Below are 24,802 nucleotides of genomic sequence, written 5' to 3'. Positions count from 1 at the left end.
CCTGTTTGCCCCACAGATGTTATCCCCCACCCTCCCTGCCCGCAGCCTCAGCTTTGCATATGCTGTCATTCCCCCTCTCAGCCAGCACCCTCAGTGCTGACACTTAGACCCGTGACTCCATTCCTGTTGCTGTTAAATATACTGTTCTTGGCCTAAAGAGAAATGAAAGCTTTGATTTCCATGGCTGCCAGACTTCTGGCCCATCCAGTAACGCAATTAGAAGGCTTGCAGATGCAGTGAAACCATCATCCTTCTTTTCCAGCTGGCATAAGCAAAACATTTAGAAGAGTTAATGTGTTTATTGAGCACTCGAGTCCCCCTGCAACGTTATTCCAAGAACCCACTAATGCAATGGTCAGGATTTTAACATATGTCCAGAACTTTCGAAGTTGGTTGATTTGAGATACTGTAATATCAGGGTTTGGCTTTGGTTTGGTGATGGGATCCCACTTAAAAATGGTAGGGTACGTTCAAGGGATGTTATTACAGTTAAAGCATGGAAACTAAATGTCAGAATTCAGGTTGTACCTCTTTTGCATCTCTGTGTCAGGCCAGTCTTGGTAGTACCTTGGGAATAGTGTCTTTAAGAAAAGGGGAAAAAACCTGCACAACTGCATCTGAGAGGGAGGAGTGAGAATATGTGAGAGCGACAGCTCTGCAGACCCCAAGGTCAGTGAGGAAGGAGGGGCTCTAGGTGCCAGAAAATCCTGTGCAGCCTGTGGTGAAGAACATGGTGAGGCAGCTGTGCCCCTGCAGCCCATGGAGGCCTGTGGGGAGCAGAGATCTACCTGCAGCTCATGGAGAGCCCCATGCCAGAGCAGGTAGATGCCCAAAAGAAGACTTGTGACCCTGTGGGAAGCCCACACTAGAGCAGACTCCTGGCAGGGCTTGTGGACACATGGAGGGAGGAGCCCACGCTAGAGCAGGTTTGCTGTCAGGACTTGTGATCCCATGGGGGACTCACACTGGAGCAGTTTGTGGAGGACTGTCCTGTGGGAGAGACCCCATGATGGAGCAGGGGAAGAGTGTGAGGAGTCCTCCCCCTGAGAAGTGAAGGAGAGGCAGAGATGTGATGAACTGGCTGTGGCCCTCGTTCCTTGTACCTCTCTGTTGCTGGTGGGAAGGAGGTAGAGAAAAATCAGGAGTGAAGTTGAGCCTGGGAAGAAGGGAGAGGCAGAGAGAAGGTGTTTTTAAGCTTTGGTTTTATTTCAAGTCTGATTTGATTAGTGATAAATTAAATTTTCCCCAAGTTAAGCCTGTTTTGCCTGTGATGGTAACTGGGGAGTAATCTCTCCCTGTCCTTATCTCAACTCCAAGCCTTTTCTCTCCCACGTTCAGTTGAGGAGGGACAGTGACAGAGCAGCTTTGTTGGGCACCTGGCCTCCATCCAGAGTCAACCCACCACATTAGGTGTTGCCCAAACAGACAGCTTTCTGCCCCAAATTGGTGACAGCCAACCATATAAAATGAACAGTAGCAGAGTATGAATCCATTATCAGTTTTAAATAAATTGATTTCTTCATTCCATCAGCCATTTTATGAGTTTCTATGAAAACGTTTCCTTCTTGCTGACCCAGCCAGCCCAGCTTGGCTCCCTTCGTCATTCCTGACATCTCCACTGATTAATCCATTCTCCTGTATTGATTGCCACCATCTCTGGTTGTAATGCATTAATTATTCTTCCACCTTTGCTTTGAGGGGACGGTGTCACATGAAGGGTTAGGGAGGTTTTTTTCCCAGCCTGTCCCACTAGCACTGGCCAGTATGTGTTCCCACCACTTACATGGCTGCAAGACCTCTTTCTCCAGAGGTTAGTTTGTGAAATCCCCTAAGAGAATTTGGATTGGTTGTTGGAGCACCTGGGAGCTACCAGCTTTAAACCTCAGCAGTCTTTCTTACCTGCTTTTTCTCTTCAACACCTCATTGTGAACATCTGGATTAACCTTGGGTAAATCCGAGTGTGTTGCCTCGGTTTCCCAACATGTCAAAGAAGGATAATATTTTGCTACCTCACCAGGACATTTGCCACACTTAATTAATGTTGTAATGTATCTTTGGTTCCTCTGATAAAATGTGCAGTGCGAATGCAAAGTTGTTTTTGCTGATTGGATTGTTAATTAAATGTGCACATATAAGTGATTTATTGGCAGTAGAGAACTAAGACTTAATAATTTTAAATATTAACATCAAGGTGGTTGGGTCAATTTTAAGCCTGTATCATTCAGCTATTTAGAGTCTGAAACTAATGGCACTGGGAGAGGAAGGGAAGCAGGAGCTGGGCCAGCTAATGGCTTATTTTGTGGCACTTCTATGTGGGGACTGATTTAATAACAGCATGTGAATTCTGCTACCTGGCCCAGAGGAGCCACTGGCAGCATCAGCAGTGTGCTGAGCTTCATAGAGCACAGGAGACGTGTCACCAGCACTGATCCCGCTTGGCCCAACTTGGAAACCATTTGTCAGCCCTCAGAGGAGCGTGCTCCAGTTCAGCAGAGCAGCTGAAGTGCAGTAGCAGCTCCTGTGTATCAGGAAAAAGCATGAAAGCAAGGATATCTGGGGCACACGTGCATCTGCGAGTTGCTGACGTGGATCACCTTCTCCTGTTGGATGCTCCTGGCCCAGCGGCAGTTTGTTCCCAAAAAATAACATGGGGTTGCAGTCTCTAACCGTAAGGCTTCTGCCTCCTTATGTCCTTCTGTCCTCTGGGGTTTATCTAGGCAGATGTTTCTTAGGTAGATGTGGGAATGAGCTGTAGCTGACAGCCCAGGCAGGGCCCAGAGGAACAGATGTGTCGTCCTAGCTCAGTGATGCATTCTGGGATCTGGAAGGGAAGGCAGCCTGGGGGAGCAGATACACTTGCTTGATTGGATACTGGGACCAGAAAGTAAGATTAACCATCATCTCTTCCCTTTCTGACCCTAAGGAAGATGTACACATTGGTGTTGGTGCCATCACGTTGGAGGGTTGGAAAGGAAGCGCTTCTATAAGCAGGATTTGCGGATTCACAAGGGCAGGAAAAGATGGGAAGGTGTACATAGTGCTGTGGAAGAGGCAGTTGAAACTGGGTTTTAATGAGAAATGCCATGCAAGGGACAGTGATCTCACAAATACAAAAGCCCTGAAGGATATGGGACAGATGGTCTGGGAAAGATGAAAGTGTACTTGCACAAACTAGGGAATTGCTGATTCAAGTGTGAAGCAGATTTGAAAAAAGGAACTGAGGAGTATTTGGTACAGTTGAGCTGGAGGAGAAATCACTGATTTGGCAAAAGGAGAAGGAAGAAGAATAGAGAAGGTAAGAGGAATGGGGGAAACACATCATATGTGTGAAAGAGGCACAAGAGAACCATCTGAATATGAAGCAGGGCTTAAGCAGGCTGGAGTTTGCCCTTCACAGTAGGGCAAAGAATGTGTTGTAAATTAAATAAGCCCAAGAAGCTGGGATAGAATCACAGAACATCCTGAGTTGGAAGGAACCCACAAGTACCATAGAGTCCAGCTCCTGGCTCTGCACAGGACACCCCAATAATCCCACCACGTGCTGGAGAGCATTCTCCAAATGCTTCTTGAGCTCTTGTTAGGCTTGGGGCTGTGACCAGTTCCCTGGGGAACCTGTTCAGAACCGTACCACTCTCTGGGGGAAGAACCTTTCCTCTCAGAAGTTTCCCACCAGCATCCATTCCTCCTCAGTGCAGCAGCTGGGAGCAGTGGTCCTGGCTGTGTTTTGGGACTGGGCTGTGTATCTCTCATGGAAGGCTGTGCTTGTAGGGTGGATTGCTCATCTGTCTAATTCAGGGTAGCTTGGACCGAAAAGGCCTTTCACATTCTACTGATTTCTGTTCACAGCTCTGATCCCTGATGGTCTGCCATGGGACTGTACAAAATCAAAATCCAGATTTAGATCACATTTCTGAGTAATCTCATGCAGATTGGTGGTTGCTTCTCCAGATCACATACTTGCTTTCTGATACAGGTTTGGAAGAGAGACATAAGCACTAGCAGTATTAATGATAACAGCCCGGGGCTTGGTTTTGCCACATACTGCACTGATGGGCAGGGCAGCCTGACCTTGGCTAGGGAGAGATTAAATACATCACCTCCAGCATGATGTAATGACTGACTGCAACAAACAATAGAAGAGAAAGGAGGGAAACATATTGACAGTAGGAATGCAGGTCTTGAGCTGTGCTGTTGTTAAGTGACCTACGGCATTCCATTATGTAGAATTGCCAAATGAGTATTTGAAAGTTTTAAGTATTAAGAGAATAGATCTTAAAAGCTGTTTTCACTAAACTAATGCTTAGCCTTTCCTGTGGTTGCAGTATTGATGTAAATGTGTTTCATGTTTATGTATGCTTTTTGTAAGCTTATTGCAAGCTATATTTATGTACTGCTGCCACTTCCTTCAAGGCCTTGAGCATATTGTTTATGGGGAGCGTCTGAAATCCCAGGATTTATGACCACAGGAACAAGTAACTTTAGAGACCCTGTCACAGATAAATGGGCAGTGGAACTCAATATTCCCACATGGAGAGGAGGAGAAGACTTGCCCTTTGGGGGTGGAGGGTTAATGCCAACATAATTTGTTTTTAACATGTGTCTCCCTACCTTGCCTGATGGGGAGTGTGCAACAGCTGTTAGAGCTGTGTACTTTGCCTTGCAGTAGGTGCAGAATAATAAGTGTCTAACGAGATTTTCTCATCTAGAATTCTAAATAAATTAGGCGCTCATCAAAACCAGTTTTGTTCTAGAATGACTAAATTACAGAGGCAGTTGCCTGTAACATATCAGCAGTTCCTGGGGTGGGCTTTGCTGGCTGGCTCTCCTGCCTTTGCAGAGCTTTCTTTGCCCTCTTCACATCAGGCTCGTTGGCCTCTGTTTCCACCTTGAATTCAGTGTAGAAACAAGGAGATTGATGCCTGTGTGCAGCACTGTACGTGTGGGTACTTCTATTTCCTTCTAGCCCTGTCTTCAGTTGCCTTGTTGATCTTGTTTTCTTGAGAGCTACACGCTGAAATGAAAGGTCATGCTAAGAAAAAGGGATTTCTCACTTGGCTGAGAGATAGCTTACTCCTCATTTGAGTGTGTCATTGGAGCAAGGCTTGGACTGCTCTCCTCAGGGCACCCTTGTGCTGTGAATACAGCACATCAGCTTCCAGCTACACAGCGTCGGCTTGGGCTGGATTTGGTCTGAATAGGAGTATAAAAAATCCATTGTGTAAAATACAAAAACGAGAAGACCGTTTCAGGGAGCAGGAAAAAGGGACATATTCATGTATTGAATCGCAACTAGAAAGCACCAGATGTGGAGGTGTCAGCAGACTTGATAAAAGAATCCCAGGTACAGAGGTAAAAGTCTGGAATTGCTGAAAAACAAGGGGAGGGATTCCAGGAGATGTTGAATTTCTACCTGTGCACGTTTCCTAGCGAGACACACTTCATCTTGTGTGGAAGCTGCAAGCTCTCTTTGTGATGCAGGATGATGGAAACACTTAATTTGTTTGAAAGCTTTTTTCTCCTTTACAGTGTGCCCATGAATTCTGATGTGAGAAGAAACTATAGATGTGTGCATATGATTGTAGGCAAGTCTTCCTACAGAAAGCGAGTCAAAGGAGTGCCATCATCTGTAAATCTGTGGGTTAACCTGTTAAGAAAATATCTCTGCTGTGCTGGAGGGGTATAACTGTGTAGCATTTATGAACTTAAAACCCCAAAAGATTGTGTATTTGCAGCTGGATCTAGAAGGAAGCACAGGCAAAACCTTTTTCAGATACATTGAGTTGTTGCTTTTTTTCTGGGGCCCAGCTAAGCCTAAAGAGGCTTTATCTCTGTGTGTACAAAGGAATTACCTTCAGAATGAGATAAAAATACAGTTTCTAAGGATTAAAAGACACAGTTTAGGCGTGCATGTTCTGTTCCAGGTTTAAAACCTGAAGAGTTGGGTGTCGGTGCTCCTGAAATGTTTTGGAACAATATCTTTTGTATGTAAGACCTTGTTCTGTAAAGAAGTGCTTGGTTTAAAGTAATTAATTTCTGCTTGGGCCTGATGTTCAAAGTACAGATAATAAATATTCCTTTAAATTTGTTCAGAAGGGATTAATGTTAGGGTGAGCACGATGGCATAGAAAGTAAATTCTGGCTCACAGGGAGATAGAGGGTTGTGCACCACTTCAACCATCCCACTGTGCTCCCTTCATTGATAACAGTTGTATCACAAGAATGGAAAAAAAAAGAAAACAAAATTGGGCATGCAGCACATTGTCCTGCTGGGAAGGGATCTAATCTAGCAGTTCAGCTTTTCAAAAACCTCTTGATTTTTGTATGCTGGAGGTTCATTGTGTTTCCTAGCTTAGAATTTGTAATTTTCTTTCAAAAACAAAAGCTGACTTGAGTCATACAACAACAACAAAAAAGTAGCCAGAGATCAGGGGAATTAGAGTGAAAAGCCATTAGAATCTGCTAATTACTAGATGAAGAGCAGTCAAGCAGTGGTGGTCTGTTGGGGAACCGCTTTCACATATTTAGATGTACGAAAAGACTTTGTGCGTGACTTCGATGGGAAGAGTTTTGGTTAAATACACCTCTGCAGCTCAGACCTAAAAGCCAGCACCTGAGTAATAGTTGCCACCTTCAGTAAGAACAAGTAAACTTACTTAAACTAGGGGCTTTCTGTACAAACAGGACTCGATTTAGTTCAACTGTGTACTTCTATTCTGCCTATAAATAACGGAAGGCAATGGCCACTTGAACACAAGCTTTCTCACCCAGGTTGTTTTCCTGTGGTATAAACAACTTTGCTTAATTAGGCTCCAGCTCCTTGGAGTAAGTGTTCAGGGTTTGCTGGCAGCGAGTCTGTCTGCTTGAAAGAGAAGTGCTGACAAACCAGCCATTTGTTAGCCAAAACATCTGCTGGGGAGGGAAGGTGAGAAGTTGTTAATTTAAAATAAGATCTCTAAGAATCCTAACTGTGAATCTATAGAACAAACCTAGCTGAAAATCCAGAAAACTCACGCTTACCTCAGTGTTGGCTGCGCTGGAAGTTTGAGGTGAATCTCCTTTATTTGTGCAGAAAAAGGAGGGTAACAAAGAAGCATGAACTTTATGGCCTGTAATTATTTATAATATGATGAAAGTCCCAAATAAGCTTTCCAGTCCATTGCATGAAAAAGTGCACTTGGAGACACATCCTGCTTCACCATTAGCATCTTTATAATCCTAAGGAACAATCTCCTCAGCTTTTCCTTCAGTGTGAACTTCAGAATTCTACTTTAAGGATTGATATGTGTGGGATAACAGGAGGAATGGTCTCGTAAAGGATTATATTAAGGGGAAAAAAAATTGTGAGTGATTTGTTCTCATCTTGCCTGTTTCGAGCCCTTTAGGGACAGGCTGTTTGGTGTCAGGAAGGGAAGACTAAAATACTCAGCTGTGATTTTGCACGAGCCCACCGCTGAGAGGGATGTATAACTCCTGGAGCACTGTGGCTGCAGCCAGGCATATTTACTGGTGAAGAGGGAGGGCTAGAGATGAACCGTGCAGGTACTGGGAGGCCTTGCAGGCCACAGCTTGGCTAAAGGGTGTGTGCAGAGCTTTCCCTTGCTCCGTAGAGTTGGTCCACTTGGATATCTCCACGGAGATGTGTATGTGGCTTTTAAGAGCTGTCCATCTGGGGTGGCATTCTAGTCCATCCTCCACCAAATGGCTTCTTGCACAAAGATGTAAAGAAGGAGTGAAAGAGCTACAACCTCAGCTGTCTTTTACTCCCTGACGCACTGAAGCAGCTCCGACAACTTCCCAGTTGTTCAACTGAGTTTCCTCAAGCCTCCCAAAACATCCAGAGCATTCCTGATTGCCTTAATGTTGGCCTCTCTTGCATGAATACCAGCAGTCAGCTAGACATTCCTTCTCCTCCCTTCCTTCCCAAATTGCTTCCCCAGGGCCATCCAAATACAGGGCTCATCTAGGAGGGAAGGAAATCAATGTGCTTCAAAATCCAGCTGTCACCAGGTGAATAATTCTTCCAAATGATGAATGTAGCAGGTATCTCGTCTACTCAGGAAGGCCCTGAGTAGATTTTGTTTTTCTTTGCCATCCAGAATGTGCTACGAAATTTTTTTTTTTGGTGCAATCAGTGAAAGTCCCTTCAAATCCTAAGGGCGAATGCTCCAAAGTTCCTGTGGGTGAACCAGTCACATTCATTCAGAAGAAACAGGGATCTGTCAGGTTCAGGACAGAGGTGCTTCTGTCTGGTCTGTCTTTGTACGTGGGACTGATTTTTTTTTTTTTAATTTTATTTTTTACCTAATGCTTACCTCCAGGTGGATACGTGTCCAGTCTGTGCAGTAACAGATCTGTGGTGGAGTCAAGTCCTTCCCGTGTCAAGGAACTGCCCTTCAGACTTTTATAATGCAGTAGAGAAAAAAGTTGGTGTATGTAGGAAGTTTTTCATAGGTTGTAGCACAGAACTTCAGCCCTGTAGCATGTTAGAGCAGTCCTGGACCTGCACCCTGTATTAATCTTAACATGAGTGCTGAGAGGCACCAACATTTGCCAATTAAATTGTTAAATTCCTGTGTAATGCCAAAAGACAAGAAGATGCATCCTTTTGGTATCTCCAGAGCTTTTTTTCTATTGCCTTAGCAGGACCAGGACTCTCCAACTGTCTCCCATCAGTTTTATGGCTCTTGCTGGCTCCTTGAGGTGCTGCATTATCTTGTCACGGGGGACTCCCCCGGTCGCTCCTTATCTGCCGTGATGTGCAGAGCAGAGGTTTCCACATTTCAGCAGGTGACACAGTCAGTGGCTTTCCACTGGGGTGCAACAATACTTGAGATTAGGAGCCACACAGAACACAATGCTGTTGCTTGCTAGGCAGTAAACTAAACCCTCCTGATTTTTGTTGTGTTGGTTCGTTTTTCTTCTGCAATCTTGGCAAAGGCAGCTGGTTCCTTCTGCCTCTCCTGTTAAGAATGGCTACAGGTTCAAACCACTCACAGGAGGAGATTCATGTGTAGAAGAGTCATTTCAATACCTGATTTCTTCAGAGCAGGACTACTCAGCTGGGCTGGATCTACACATCCTCTTTGCCTCTGCATTGGGAATTGCTGGCTTCTGCAGGCAGCATATTTGGGAGGGGTGAGGAAGGCCAGTCTTTCAACCTACTTGCCCTGCATAGAAACAACAAGTGGTTATGTTAGAGTAGAACATGCAGCCACAGTGGCTGGTGAGACCCTGTTTTCATGCCTCAGAGATACAGATGCTCACAGTGTGGTTTAGGATTAGGCATTCTTCCAGCTGAGCAGTGATGGCAGTTTTCTTTTGAGGCCACGGTGACTCCATTCATACATGTCCTGGCAAAAAAATTGGTTTAACATGCTCACAGATATCATGAGTTACAAACCTACAGGTCTAAACAACTTCACGACTCTCTTAGGTGTTTAACATGTTGAGTATATTGACTGTTTTACAGGCGACACAAACGGAAGTGAATTGTTTCTTTGGAGGATTAAAAACAAGTTACTTAGCTGTGTTCCTGGAGAAGCCTTAACAAGCAAGTCACTGTTTGTTCGATGACAGATTTGGTGCTAATTTTGCTGCTGTCTGCTCCTGTTTGCATCTCATGGTTGTGGATGAAAGCAGCAGAGTGGTGATTAGCTCAGACCCTGCTGAAAGAAAACAACACCCAGTGGCTTCTGAAGAACAAGGGAGTGAGAGTATATTACCCTCTGGCATTTTTATTTTATTTAGCAGGTAAAACTGTTCGTTGAACCAGACTTCATTTACAGTGGCACCCCAGCAGACTGCAGCAGCAGGATGAATTACCAATCACTCACAGTGCAAACAGGAATCATTCAAACCCTGCATCGTCTGTACTCAGGAGTTCGGGTCTCCTGCACTGCACACTAGATAGCTGCCTGTCCCTCTCCCTTGCCTCCAAAATCCTATTGGGCATCCCAGTCCCTGTTTTAGTCCCCAACTAACACTTTTATCTGAATTCCCCTCCGTGGGTTTTGATTTTAATGCTGTTAACCAGAAGCTGAGCAGTTCACTGGATTAGACTCTTTTACCCACCAAATTAATGGAAATTGGAGTATATGCTTCCTGTGAGGATATACTTTTTTTTCAGGAGCTCTCACTTGGAGGATCATTGGTGAGATAATATCAGGAGTCTTAACTAATCCTCTAATGATTGTACCAGGGTGAACAAATCTATCTATATCAATTAGCCCAGTGGTCCACCACAAGGCTACTCTTACCTGATAAGTGGGTTTTTACACTGGAGGGGATTTTTCTCCCTTTGCCTGGAGGCTGGAGGCTGTGCAAAGTTGTGACTCAGTGCGTGGCCCTGCTGGGGCTGTGTGGAGCTGCCTTCCCACTCCCTTCGGAGAGGGGCATATTCTAGTCACTGATTTTATTAAAAATGCATGTGTTAAGCGATGGGATAATTACAGCAACTTTGTCTGGGGATGGAGAGCAGCAGCAAGAGAAATTTACGATGTGTCTGAGAGAAGATATGAGCTGTCTTGAGAGAAAGCGGTTCACAGCGGGCGCTTTGGTGGCGTACGCTGCATCTGCCAGCGCAGGGATGGCTGCAGGACACCATCTGGGAGCAGTGGTTCTCCCTCAGCACCTTCAGGGCTGTTCCCAGCACCCCAGTGCTCATGCGCTTTAGGTTTGTTGGCACTGTGTCGTCCCTTTGGATTTCCCCCTGGCCGCGGGATTTAGGGTGGGGATGGTGCGTCTGCACTGCTGGTCGGTCACATGAGGAATGTGGTCTGGAGAGCAGAGCGAGCCTGCCTCTCCCCCCAATTTTTGGCTGGGGGTTGCCTGACTGATGCAGCAGACCATTAATTTGCAGTTAACCAAGATATCTCCAAATGCAACTCCATCAATTGGCAGGAGGTAAATAGATGCTGCTTCTGCTTAAAGCGGGGCTGGAGCCCTGTCTGTTTATCTTTCCTTCCAAAGTGGGTGCATCTGCTATTGCTCTCTAATCTCTTCTCCTCTTTGTTTTATTTGTCTGAAACTTCTTGGATGAGGGAGAGGTTGCCTTGGCCTCGGAGCCAGAGGGGTTTTGTCATGGTGATTAGCTGGTTTAGTTGGGGCGCTCGAGACCTTTGTCCATGTGCTGCCAAAAGATGAAAATAACTATTATTATTATTAGCCCACTTCACAGGGAGGCTGCGAGGATTAATTCATGTTTGTAAATTGCTTTGGAGATTTAAAGCTCTGTACAAGCACTAAGGATTATTGCCTTCTAGTTCTTCAAGGTAGTATAACTTTTATAAAGACTTTTAGCCTCAAAAGCATCTTGAAAATAGGAAGAGTTAAATCCCTTTGAAATTAGATATACTTCTAATGTTTAAGATAAAAATAACTGCTTCTTCTCTGCTGCTTCTTCCAAAAAAAAAAGACCAAAAAAAAAAAAAGGCAATGGCAGGTTGTGATAGTGCCTCTTCTTTTTTTTTTCCAGGAGTCCAATGTGCTGATTGCTGCTAACAGTCAGGGTACAATTAAGGTAAGTTATTTTATTCATCTCCCCTTTAAACACTTGAATCTGTTGATAGTAAAGAGCAAGGTCAGAGAAACCAGGCAGCCAGGAGAAACCATTAGAGGAGGTGATCCCAGCTGTGGAGGTTTGTAATTTAAATGATGTGTTTGCCTCTGGCACACAGTGGAGTGAGCAAAGAGTGCACCAGTAATGAAACCAGTTACAGTGAGGTGTGGAAGAGCTGCTGGTGTCCATCCAGCACCCACCACAGCTCCCTGGGGTCCTGGCAGCAGCATCTCTCTCGGCTCTTGCTGGTCCCTGTGGCAGCAGAGGCTGTGTTCACTCACCACGTTAAGCAGAGCCCATCCTCTGGCTGCTGTAGGTGCAGTGGGGCTGAAAGCTTTGATCCTGATGTGTAGCCAGCTGGAGCAGGGCTGGAATGAGCAGGGATGCTCCCTGTCTTTGCTTGCTCTGGTGCCCAGACGGGCGGTAACAGAGCAGCTGCCAGCGCAGGGTTCTGTGAAAGCAACAGCCTTGCCCCTGCACCGACACACCAGCACTGTGCCAGGTTTGCAGCACTTGGATTGTCTCCTAGAGTGTCTGTTCAGTGTATTTCCATCCATGAAATGTCAAGTGGTATGGAATAAAGACTGTCCTTCTTTATGTGTCTTAACAGCCAAGCAAAACCAGTACCCAAGCCATTACCAAACTCAGCCCAAAACCAGAACCTTGTCCCAGATTCTACACAGCAGCACTGACCTCCACCGTGCTTTGGAGGCTTGGTGGTTATTGCCATAAGTTCATAGCCCGGAGCCACAGGCTGCAATTCTGTAGCTCGTGATAAAGGGATTTACTTGCTGTTTGCAAAGTTACGCGCTGCTTTACTTGCTGTTTGCAAAGTTACATACTGCTTTGTCACTCATGAGGCTGAGGTCCTCATCCTGGTTGTCTCTTGCATCCCTGTTTCAATAGCAGCTCTCTGGAGCCAGACCAGAGTTGCTGGTCTGAACCATCCTGAAAAAGAATCACCAAAAAAACCAGGAATGAGGAGAGACCCAAATGGTCTGTGTTTGACTGTGTGTCAGGGTTTTTCTTTTTCCCCCTTTTTAGGCCATGAGTGGCTGGGTTACTCCCACTGTGCAGAATGTGATGATATAGCCTCTTTTTCATAGGGCATTTATTTACCTATCAGGTTTTGAAATTAGTTGGTGGTTTATTTGGTCTCTTCCTCCTTAGTAAAAAGGACAAAATGCACATACGCTTTTGATATTTTGAAGTGAATCCAGCAGCAAGATCAGTGATTAGAGAGGAGAGGTTTTGCTCATGCACTTTGCTTGTTAATGAGAAAAGGTAGACAGAGAAATGCACAGCCAGTCAGGGCTGTCAGAACTCTGGTATCTCCATTTGCCTGTGGCAGCACACAGTGGGATGGGATGGGAAAGGCCTGGGTTTGCACAAACCCACACCAGTGTGGGGGCAGGTGCCATCCTGGACATCTCCCGTGAGCTCTGGAGCTTTCCCCAGTAAAGCCAAACCAGGTTCACACAGACCATGGCAGCCCCACAGTCCCTCTTGTGCCGCCTCTAGGCCGTGCCTTCAGAGGCTGCTGCTCCATCCCAGCCTGGACAAGGGAAATGTGAGCACAGTGGCTGGGAGCACAGAAGCTGATCTCCATTACAAGATTTCCAAGAGCCGTTTGATTGGGATGAGGGGAAAGGAGGCAACTGTGGATGGTTTTGCTTCATGCCTAATTTATCATCACAGAAGCAGACATGAAAATTGGGATGCTTGCCAAGTGCTTATCCCATTTGTGGGATATTATTGCATGCTGGTGAATAAAGGGTAAGGGGTGGAGACGGAAGGGTCAGTCCTGTCCTAGTGATCTATATGCTGATGTAGGAAATAATGAATGTCATAAATTCCTTTTCTAAATGTCTCATCTTCCCTACTAATCAGGTACTGGAGCTGGTATGAAGGGTTTTCTCTCAAGGCATGAGGTACTTGGTTCTGCTGATATGCTACAGTATTCATCTGGGATCCTCAGCGGGACAAGAAACCAAAACCACCTTGATATTCCTCCCCAAACATGATGGTTTTGGGGAGGAATATCAAGGTGGTTTTGGTTTCTTGTCCCGCTGAGGATCCCAGATGAATACTGTAGCATATCAGCAGAACCAAGTACCTCATGCCTTGAGAGAAAACCCTTCATACCAGCTCCAGTACCTGATTAGTAGGGAAGATGAGACATTTAGAAAAGGAATTTATGACATTCATTATTTCCTACATCAGCATATAGATCACTAGGACAGGACTGACCCTTCCGTCTCCACCCCTTACCCTTTATTCACCAGCATGCAATAATATCCCACAAATGGGATAAGCACTTGGCAAGCATCCAATTTTCATGTCTGCTTCTGTGATGATAAATTAGGCATGAAGCAAAACCATCCACAGTTGCCTCCTTTCCCCTCATCCCAATCAAACGGCTCTTGGAAATCTTGTAATGGAGATCAGCTTCCGTGCTCCCAGCCTGGACAAGGGAAATGTGAGCACAGTGGGCTGGGAGCACAGAAGCTGATCTCCATTACAAGATTTCCAAGAGCCGTTTGATTGGGATGAGGGGAAAGGAGGCAACTGTGGATGGTTTTGCTTCATGCCTAATTTATCATCACAGAAGCAGACATGAAAATTGGGATGCTTGCCAAGTGCTTATCCCATTTGTGGGATATTATTGCATGCTGGTGAATAAAGGGTAAGGGGTGGAGACGGAAGGGTCAGTCCTGTCCTAGTGATCTATATGCTGATGTAGGAAATAATGAATGTCATAAATTCCTTTTCTAAATGTCTCATCTTCCCTACTAATCAGGTACTGGAGCTGGTATGAAGGGTTTTCTCTCAAGGCATGAGGTACTTGGTTCTGCTGATATGCTACAGTATTCATCTGGGATCCTCAGCGGGACAAGAAACCAAAACCACCTTGATATTCCTCCCCAAAACCATCATGTTTGGGTTTTTTTTCCATTTATGGACTTTCTAGGACATTTCGAAACACTGGAAACATCAGTGGACTGTCTGCCATCAACATTAACTCCACAGACTTTGCTGCTGCTGCTGGTGGTATGGTTGTCTAATTTTTACGATAGAAAAACAAATTCTTTTAAATAAAAACAAAAAGGAATAATAAAATTTATTGAGCCACAAGCTGAAGCTGGAAAGATTCTCTCTTGTTGCATATGGGAACATATTTACTTGGGTAGGGAGCTTACAGGAGCACACAGGGCTGTCCTCAGTTGCACATCTCCAGTTAATTTCATCTGGACTGTTTTTCATCCCATTGGAAAAAGAAAGTCTCAAAGCCTTACCTGGACATGCAAGCAATTCACTTTGAGAACCCATCATGATCCAGTTCTGTCGTTCCTTTGATTTATTATTTTTTTTAGATGCATTAAATGTTGAAAAACATCACCCAGGTTGACACTCCTGGAGACTGAAGTCCTCTGGTCATCAAGAAGAGAAGGACACCTTCCCCTTCCTCCCTCTCCTTGTGCCCCTGCCTTGACCCAAAGGAGCAGCTCCAAAGGAGAGGTTTAAGTTGTCCTCCTGTCCATGTGAGCCGCCTGCCACCAGCAATGTGCTGAGAGGAGGGGACCCACAGTTCCTGGGACCTGGACTGACCTCACCAAGACATTGTGGGATGATGATCTCCCTCCCACTGACCTGGCTGTGTCTGACTGTCTCAGCTAGAGGAGGAAGCTTCTAGATCCAGTTACCAAAGCCCTGCACCACTCAACCGCCCGTGGGGTCTGGTTGTGTTTGCCCCTCTCTGCACACCGTGGAAGCCAAGTGTTCTGAATGTTGTAATGAGAGAGGGGGTGGAGTTGGTTTGTAATGTGTTTCAGAGCCATGATATAAGTAGCCTTATTTTTAATGGTCATGCATACACTTAATTGTACATAATAAACCATGATGCTGAGAGTGGTTGTTGCTTTGTTGGCAGGACAGTGGGGTGGGTGAGAAGGTGCAGATGGTCCTCAGGAGCAGCAGCCAGGCTGGGCTGTCAGGATTGCTGCCAGAACTTGTTACACTAGAAAGTGGAATTGGTGAGTCTAGTGTCTTTTCTCCCAGCTGTAGGTGGCAAAGGTGCAATACAGACAGTGATACCTGTGGGAAGCGTTTCGGTTTGCAAACAGAATCCCTCTCCCTTCATTCACTGCATTCTGAGTCCCCTTGGGGGCTGGGATTGGCACAGGGACTTTGCTCTCCCTCTTGGCAAAGCACAGCCCTGCTGCAGCCTTGGGTACCCATCAAGGAGCCATAACAGGTCTTACGTCCTCCAGGTGTTGAAATCATGATTCTGATCTCCCCAGGAGCAGGGAAGAAAAGCAAGGATGGTCTTGAGGATATATGAACAAAGAAGCAGGAATTAAGCCTTGTGGCAGAACTGAGGACAGATCCTGTCCTGGTTCAATGCATGTGCCTGTTTCTAGCATGGCCATATATGCTCTTTCAAAGCTAGAAGGATGTGGGACACACCAAAATTGCTGGTGGCTTCTGGAGAGGCTTGTCCAGTGGGGAGAAAAGTGATGCTTACCTTCAAGGGAGGGGTGGATGGCCCTCAGCTGCTGTGTGCTGGCTTGTTTCCTTGATTTCTGCAGTGTCAGGGGGGCAAGAGTGAGGAGAGAAGGAAAGGAGAGAGAGCAGACTAGCTTGTGTCCTGCTTGGAAGTGCTACCTGCAGGTCTCTGTTGTATGAGTCACCCGAGTCACTGTGGCAGAAGAAAACGAAATTGGTTCCTTCTGCCTGATGGCAGCTGTCTGACGCATCCCACTGAGCACTAGCTTGATTTCCATTTTACTGCATTTTAAGAGGATTTGGTGTGGAGTGACAGTGCTGGGCTGTGCAGAGCATCCTTCCCATCCAGCCCCCTCCAAAGGCGGGGCCAGTTCGATGATCCCTTGCCATTGCTCTTCCTGCCTCCCCCGGTTTCAGGTGTGGGTTTCCTCCAGCCTCTGCCTTGTTTATCAATGCCTACTAATTTATTTTACAAGCTGCTGTGGCCGCTGTTGTACCCCAGCTCGGTGCCACGCAGCTGCTGTTGGCAGGTGACCTCAATCCTTCTCTCCCCCCACTCGAAGATCCTCTCTATTTTAAATTGAAATCACTCTGACGAAGCCGAGATCTTAAAAACAGAAGAAAAAAAGCAGCTGTTTTGAATGCTGTAAGGTTACTCCCTGAATTAAACAGAGAAAGCTGTTTAACATCGGCTGCCTTTCTTTTTTCAGTTTTCATTCTGTTTCAATCAAGATAAAATGCAAATTTGGTGTCTGGCCCTAATTAGAAACACAGCAGCTCATAAATACAAGTTGATGGCATTTTTTGTCTTCGTCCCTTTGTCACAAGAGGAAATGCTCCTTATTTTAATCCCTTTAATTTCCTTTCCTTCAGGTAACTCTTCACAGTTGACATATTAAGTCACATATAATTACTACTGTAATTTTGTTGGGTTTTTTTAAACAGCATGTGGTCAATTTTTTTTTTTTAATTATTCGTCTCCTCAACAAATGGTCCCTCTCAGGTTTTCAGGCTTTTTAGATGATTGAGTTTGGGAGGGATCTCCAGAGGTCTTTGGTCCAACCCCATGCCCAGGGCAGAGCTTACTGAGAGCTGGATGAGGTTGCTCCAGGCCTTGGAGATGTTCACAACTCAACTGAGCGAGGACTGGGATTTCCTGAGTCCCTCTGGAAAACCTGTTCCAGTGCTTAACCGCTCTCCTTGTGAAAATTAATTGCAGATGGTGGGCACTTAAAATCTTTATTCTCACCTTCTTTTGAAAGAGCAGGGTTACAAAGCCCTTGGCTGGAAGCTGCCCCAGAACAGTTTTGCCTCCAGTGCTCACGTCCCTGCGAGAGGTGTTGGGTGAGTCAGATTTTTCTTTGAGGAAGGGAATTTAAAACTCTGCCTGGCCAACCAGCCTCTTTAATTAATTTTAAAGCATTTAATAGAAGAGTGGGAGGAATATGCCTCAGTGCTAAAAAGAAGCCTGATGCTGGAGGGGATCAAAAATGATAGTCAAGGGGAAATTTAAATTATATCAATATGTCAGGGCTCTTCAGCAGTGAGTGTGGCCTGCTGCTAATGCCAGCATTCAACCCCGGTGCTGGAGCCTTGTTTGTTTAGGGTAATTTTGTTTGACTGTGGAAGGTCATAATGACATCAGCAGATAATTGGGAAAGCAAATCTAACTCGTCCCTTGCTCCAAAGTCCTCTTCCCTTTCTCACTGCTTTACTGGAGGCCAGAACTACCCAGCAAGGATCTGCTTTAAATGTTGAGGAGACAAGGGGTTTGGCTGGTGGGAAAGTGTGCTTGAGACCATAGGGATCCATGAATTACAGCAGCATCTGTGGCATACATCTGAGCCCACATCTGTCTCCTGGAGAGGCACCTGTAGCCCTACAGTAGTCCCCACAGCCTTCTGGTAACCATCATCACATGGTTTTGCTTTGATTTTTACTTTACTGTGTGTTAACCAGCCATTTGAGGTGAGTAGGTCTTGCCAAAAAATTGTTTTAAAACTCTCCATCTTAACTCACACACCTTAAATCTGGCACTGGCTGATGGCTGGCCATCATTACTCAGCTGAGGCAGGACAAAAACATTGAGCAGCAGGGAAAATTTCTTGTGAGGGGAAGAAAAGTGAGATTTTTCACGTCTCTTAGAAATAAAGGAGAAAGAAAACTAAGTATGAACTTGCCTTGACCAGTCTGCAGTGCAAGGGGAGAGGGTGGTTCCAGCTCTTCCAGGACTGCATCATCTCCCAGGGCTCCCTGCTTCATGAACCCTCAGGTGAAGGAGGGCTCCACACACCCATCACAACCTCTTTAACCTGCCTGGAATAGCCAGTGTGCACATGTGCCTGCTACCATCAGTGGGCTGTGGTGGAAAACAGCTCAGTGGGGAGTGAGGGGAAAAAAACAATCTCACTTGTCACAGCTGTTTGCCCAAAGCCTCTGATCCATGCAGAGGGAGACAGGTTAGTTTTATTCCTCTCCCAGTTTTGCCTTCCCTCGCTGGTGGTGTCTGCCCAGGCTGTTCAGGGAATTGTATTAACCTCAGTGCTCTTGTTTGAGTCCCAAATTTTTGGGGTGGAGATTTGCACGGGTAGCAGAGGAGTGTGAGCTCCATGAGCTCCATGTCTCTAACACCACCATCCTCCCTGAAATGCCTCCAGTGTCTCCACCCCTCTGAGGGCTGGGGAGGACACTGTCTCTTAGCCTCATAAGGTCCTTTCAGGCAGCCAAGGAAAATAATTTGGAGATTTTCAGAAAAAAAAAACAAAGGTAAAGGCACCTTAGGAGGTGTGAGTAATAGCATGTGACAGCTGAAACCGAGCCAGCAGCGCGAGCTCCCAAACCCGTGAGCCCTGATGTGCCCTTGCTGCCCTGGGAGCTTTTAATTCATAAATTAGAAGTGTTCATTTTAAAGTTACCTCATCATAACCCCCTCGACATCAGGAGCTTCCCAGAGGGGGCTGACAAACACCCTGGGGCTGCAGGGAGCCACGAGCACAGTGCTGGGCTCTGATGGACCAAGCTGTGGAGGTGTGAGGGCACTGGGCCATCTCGTGTGTCCCCTTCTCTGGACCCTGCTGTGAGGACAGTGGAGGATGACCAACCTGTGCTGCAGGTAAGGTCCCATCCCACCACCTCTCTCTCCACTGTGAGATGTGTGGGGTTGGGAAGGGAAAACACTCAGCAGCTCTGATTTTGTCCTCAGGGGCCTTATTTAAACAACAAGTTTGTCTTGATTACGGTGCTTAATCTGACTTGTCAAAATCCCCATAAAACAATTTAGGTGTTTAACAGGGAAAACACACTCCTCTCATCCTCCTAGATCTGAGCAGGAGCTGGTCTGAACCACCAGCCCAGCTGCTCCTGTCCCCTTACCAGTGCCCTGGGTCAGAGGCACGTGCTGGGTGCGCTGCCTCTGGGAGCAAACCCTCAACCCCCAGCCCAGTGCCAGGGCTCAGCTACCCATAAAATATTCTAGAGAGAGTCATTTTCTTTGTTTAATTGTTATGAAAACAATTATTAAGAGCCAATGGCTCTTTCCCGGTCCTGGTGGCAACTGAAAAACATCCTGAAGCTGGCATCGATCTGTGGAGTGCAGAGCAAGCCGTGACTTAATGGGGCAGGGGGTGTTGGGGGGAAGCAAAGCGGGGCTGACCCCTCAAAGTCAGCAGAGCATCACGCTCGAGCAGGCGCCAGACGGGTGCTGGGCTGGGGTGAAAAGGGCCAAAGCCCATCAGACCGCGATGGCTCAGCCCCGGGGAGGGCGGGCGGGGGGCCGGGAGTCCCGGGGGAAGGTCGGGGTGCAGCCACTGCTCCCCAGCTCTGCAGGGAGGAGGAGGAGGAGGAGGAGGAGAGCTGATTGCCAAGCTCTTTAAATGGGCTGAGAAATGGTGGCTTTACATTGTTGGCAAAGGGCAGGGGGCTGGGAAGTGTTTGGAGCACCATGTCTATTTTGTGAGGTCTCAAGGAGCAGCTTATGTCTGGTGTTAGAGGAGAAGACATCCCTGCATGTCCCAGCTCAGCCAGAGCAAGGAGGAGGAGAGGACAGTATCGATTACAACCTGTGGCCCCCCCTCTTCTCCTGTTCAGTTTTTTCCCTGTAGAAGATTAATGGGAACTCTTTGTCTTCCAACATGACTGTACCTTATGAATTCTCTGTCTCACCCTCATCCTTTAAATTATCCACATAATAAAATATGTATTCAGTGATTTCAGGTCATAATTTGATCTGCTTAGGGAAGAAAAGGAATGATAGAGAAGGGTTGCTGGCATGCTCAGCTCTCCTCCATTTATCTTTATTTATCATCTTTTTATCCCTAACAACCTGTATGTAGCCAAGTGATGGAAATTCCAGTACCTGTGTGCTGACTCCTTGTAGGACAAGTGCCCCACTAGAGCCTGCAGCTTGGCAGGACCTGCTGAGCTGCTCTGGCTGCCCCCAAACCCCGTCTGGTGGCAAAGGTGATGTTTGGGATGGTCAAAGGGCTGAGCCATCCCTGTAATTCCTGCCTTGCCCCCGCTACTTCTGTGCTCAGTTTTATTCAGCTGTAAAATGGGCATGAAATTTGCCTGCATGCAAACCCCACATATGGGGTGGTTCCTGCAGGAAAGTGGCTCTGCAGAAATAAAGCTGGAGTGGCACATGGAGCACCCGGGATGTGCCCAACCTGCTGTCAAAGGCAGGATGGCACAGCCTTATCCTAAGGCAGAGACGTGGGGTTAAGGTTCCTTCCTTCGTGGAGCTGCTGTACAGCACTGGAGCTACCAGGGTTTCATTTTAATACCAGATTTTAGGTCTGAACATAGGGTTTAATTATTTCACTACACTCCTGTGACATCTAAAAAGTCTCGTGCATGGCAATAGCTGCACTTTAGAAAAACCCAGGAACCTGTGATGTCCTGATGTCGCTGAGGGATACAGCAATTCCCACTAGAGCTGGGAAGCTGCTTTTGCCCCGTGGGGGTGAGAGGGAGCCCAGCACATGGGACACCCCCCGTGTGGTGTGTGCCAGGCACAGGGCACCCCCAAGGCTCTAACGTGGAGGAATAGGAGACAATTTGGCAGGAGGGGAGGGAGGGGGTTTGGCTTCTTTTGCCAAGAAGGAGACCCTCCCTGCTCAGCTGCGCTGAATGAGTGATTGTGCCAAGAGCACACGACACTTGTTTGCAATAAGAGTCAGGATTTAAAATCCTTGGACTTAAGCTGGTCCTTAGAGTGATGAACCCTGAGTGCCTCTTTTCCCCGGGGCTGTCTCTGTAGCAGACTGCAGAGCCCCTCCTGACGGGATGCAAAGCCACGGGTTTCAGTGGAACGGGCTGCGGGGGTCAGCGCTGCTGCCTGGGAGGCAGGGATTTGGGGGAAAGCTTACGAAAGGAAGTTTTAGGGAGCTCCAGCACCACACACGCTCCGAGCCCCCAGAGGCTGTTTGCCTCTTGCCTGTGTTTTTAAGGGCTATTTGTTCCGGCAGCAGAGATGCTCCGCGTGGCTGGCGCTGCTGAGGGATGGGAAAGGAAGGGCTCCTCACGGTGATGACGCCTTAATGATGATGAAGTGTTACCATCGGCATTGCTTACCCCGGGCAGGTGGAGAGAGAGAGAAAAGCCAAATTGTTGTCACCTGCGCAGGGAAGGGACACGGCCCCGGGCATTCCTGAGCAGCAAAGGGTGGCCTTGCTGCTGCACCTTCTGCTGTGAGCAGTGGGACAGAGCGGGAGAAACAATGTGAAGGCAATGTCCCAAAGCACCCTGTGTGATTTACAAAGCTGAGAACTGTTGTGCTTTGCCAGGGTGCGAGAGTCTGGGCTTGGATAAACCCCTGTCTTTGGCTGGCCCTGGTCGCTGGGAGAGATTTCCAGCCTGCTTTGCAAGGAGGAACCTCAGCACACCGAATAGGTCGAGTTGTGTTTTGCCAGGGGGAGGAGCTGCTCTGTGCCAAAGCCAGCTCTCAATCTCTGCCTGCCCAAATTCCCTGCTCCTGCCTGCAGCCTGTCCCCCGGGGCAGGACTGTGTCCCTGTCCTGCAGCTGCCACTAGTTGCTTTCCAAGTTTTCAGCATGTTTTGAGGCTGCAGGGTGACAACCTCCTGGCAAACCCCCCTGCCACTGGGGCAGTGTGCTGCCCCAGAGCTCTGCCAGCCTGGCCCTGGTGCCTCCCACGGGGTATGAGCTCCAAGAGGGACCCTTGGAGGAGCCCCTGCAGGGTGGCACCTCTCCTTGCTGTCTCCCTGTGGCCCACGGTCTGGCCAGCAGCTGTCTCAAACGGGATGGAGAGGTATTTGGGGATGGGTCAGAGCAAAGTGACTCACCCACCTGTAAATCATGGTGAAACAAAGACTGTGGCTTCTTCCATGGCAGCCATACCTCCATCTGAAGTGCTTCACTGGCTTTAGGGGCTGTTGATGCACAGAGATGCAGCTGATGCTGGGAAGGAGCAGAGAAATTGCTGCCAGCAGCACCCTGAAACCCAAGGACGGGGCATGGCTTTGCACCCACCTCCCCCAGCAGGAGTGACTAACCTTGGCACTGCTCCACGGGAAATGGTCTTCTCTTGGGGCTTTCCCAGGGATGCTCAAGGAGGGGCTGGGGGTGGAAAAGGGTCGCCAATATTTAATTCCTGGAGCTGCCACATCCTCTATGCCTCTCACAAGGAGTGGTATGTCTCCCTGCTCTCAGCAGCAGAACTGTGTCCATCCTTAAAATGCAAAATTAAAGAAACCATCTGGTTTCTTAAGTGCTCCCAGTGATCCCTAAGCACAGGTTTATTGGGTGTTTTCTGAAAAGTCTCCTCTCCCAACGAGTGTTGCATATACAGGCATGTTGGCTTAACCCACCTGCTGCACGAGTTGGACTTACTGATGCTGTACTATAACATTGATATTTATTATTTACATATAAAACACTAGACACTGTTTCATCATTAAAAGACAAACCTCCCCTGGCTTCACTGCAAGGCTGTTTGCTTCTCCCCAGCAAGGTCAAAGATGGAAACACTCTCATGGCAGCACAGGTTGTAGCTGCCAGCACATCTCCCACCTGAGTTCGTCCCCATTTCCCACTGCTGGAGCATCTCCAGATCTTTCTCTAAACCCTGCACTAAGGGAATTCTTCGCAGTGGGCTGGGGACAGGCTTTCCCTGCCCGTCACCAGGAGGATTGAAGCCTTGGTGCTCCCTTGGGCTGCTTTGCCATAAAGCTCACATCAATTTTGTGGGGCTGTTTTTTGGCACCATTGCCATTCTCCACACCCCTGCCAGTGATCACCTTCAGTCAGCCATTGCGTGATAGCAGATTATTTGGAGGCTGTGTTTGGAGGATTTATTGCTTTCTTGATTATAGTCAAACCTTTTTAATATCAATTCTGGTTTACAGTGTGCTGCTCCCTCTTATTATCCTCTGACATGTAGCCCTGTGTGTGCTGCAAGTTCCTGCTGTCAGCCCCCCATGGCCCTGAGGATACCTGGGGTTCTGAGCATCCCCCAGGGCCCCCAACATCCCATCCATGGCCCTGGGAATGTCCCCAGGGCCCTGAGAATCTACACCATGTCCCCAGACATCCACACTAGGACCTCAAGAATCCACCCAGGGCCCTAAGAACTCTCACTCCATGGCCCTGAGCATCCACCCCAGGGCCTCAAGAACCTCCCCCCGCCATGGTGCTGAGCATTTACCCTGGGTCCCCAAATATCTCCTCACAGCCTCGAGCATCCCCACCATGGGGGTGCAGTGCCTGGGATGCTCCCCTGCCCAGGATGAGTCCTGAGGGCCAGAGACCTCTCCAGGGCTATTCCTGGGGTGCCTGTGTGGGGAAGGCAGTGCCTGCCCTTGGCTATAATTGAAATAGATGGAATCAGGGCAGATCAACATCTAATTCCTCGCCTGGGTGAATGGAGACATATGTTTAATTTTCTGGTAATTCGGGCTGGGAGCTCACGGAAGGATCAGCACTGGCAGGAGCAGCTCCGCTCCCCACACGTAGCTCCGCGTGAGAGCTCCTCCCAGGGGCTGCCGTCCCCAGCGTCACTGAGGGGAGAAGGAAGAGGAGCCATTTCCCAAACTTTTTCTGCAGAATTCCCATCGCCACACCCCTCCCTGGGGAAATGGCAAGGATGCTCAAAGCCCAGGGCACCGACTGCGTCTCCATCCAGATTTTTTTGAGGGCTGTGCTGGGAGAGGAGCGGCAGGAGGGGAGGGATGGAAACAGCAGAGGCTCACAGCTGGGCATCCCCCAAATGGGACTGAATAGGGAAGGGATCCTGGGGCTTTCAGGCCAGTTCAGAAGGCCTCGTTCACTGGAGAGTGCTTTTCCCCATTACTGCAGGGATGGAAACCCCTGTGGCGTCCCTGAGGTTCAATTACCACTGGCATCAACAAGGCAGGCTTGGGGAGCATGAGAGTGCCTGTGCTACGTGGGTGGTTGTGGCCCAGAGTCCCAAAGAGCTGGAAACAGCACAAGCAAAACAGAGGGAAAAAAGGGATTTGAAATGAACAAGGGAAAGACTTTTTCTAAACTTAGGTCTCTACTTCTTCCCAGCACAGCCCCCAGGGACCTCTTCAGACCATCCATGCCTTATGCAAGCCACATGCATCCCTCCAGAGGAATCCCTTGGAAAACTTCTTGTGTTAGTTACAAAACAAGTGAGTTTCCCATTTTGGGGGTGTTATTTTGCTCTGAAGTACATTTAAGAGCAAGGGAATTTGTGTGTCGCTCTTCAGCATCACCACGGGTTTCATTAAGGACTCTCTTGG

The 24,802-nt window shown here is 47.6% G+C and overlaps 1 protein-coding gene and 1 long non-coding RNA gene across 3 annotated transcripts in view; one reads left to right on the top strand and one right to left on the bottom strand.

Moving 5' to 3' along the window:
• The window catches only part of COP1 (COP1 E3 ubiquitin ligase), a 122,653-nt gene extending 109,043 nt beyond the window's left edge, over nucleotides 1-13,610 (top strand). For both annotated transcript variants that reach the window (XM_064664141.1, XM_064664140.1), the window contains exons 19-20: nucleotides 11,474-11,518; nucleotides 13,448-13,610. In XM_064664141.1, coding sequence (XP_064520211.1) covers nucleotides 11,474-11,518; nucleotides 13,448-13,465 — 63 coding nt within the window. In that variant the 3' untranslated portion in view covers nucleotides 13,466-13,610. The remainder of the gene's footprint in view (nucleotides 1-11,473; nucleotides 11,519-13,447) is intronic.
• LOC135418662 (uncharacterized) lies at nucleotides 6,689-12,368 on the bottom strand. Its single transcript, XR_010432609.1, has 2 exons — nucleotides 10,257-12,368; nucleotides 6,689-9,662 (listed from the first exon to the last, which is right to left on the bottom strand). It is a non-coding gene; the product is annotated as an uncharacterized LOC135418662 (long non-coding RNA).
• Nucleotides 13,611-24,802: the final 11,192 nt, after the last annotated feature.

The sequence above is a fragment of the Pseudopipra pipra genome, chromosome 9, assembly GCF_036250125.1.
Source record: "Pseudopipra pipra isolate bDixPip1 chromosome 9, bDixPip1.hap1, whole genome shotgun sequence".
In the NCBI taxonomy this organism is placed as follows: Eukaryota; Metazoa; Chordata; class Aves; order Passeriformes; family Pipridae; genus Pseudopipra; species Pseudopipra pipra.
This window is presented reverse-complemented; position numbering and strand designations above follow the sequence as displayed.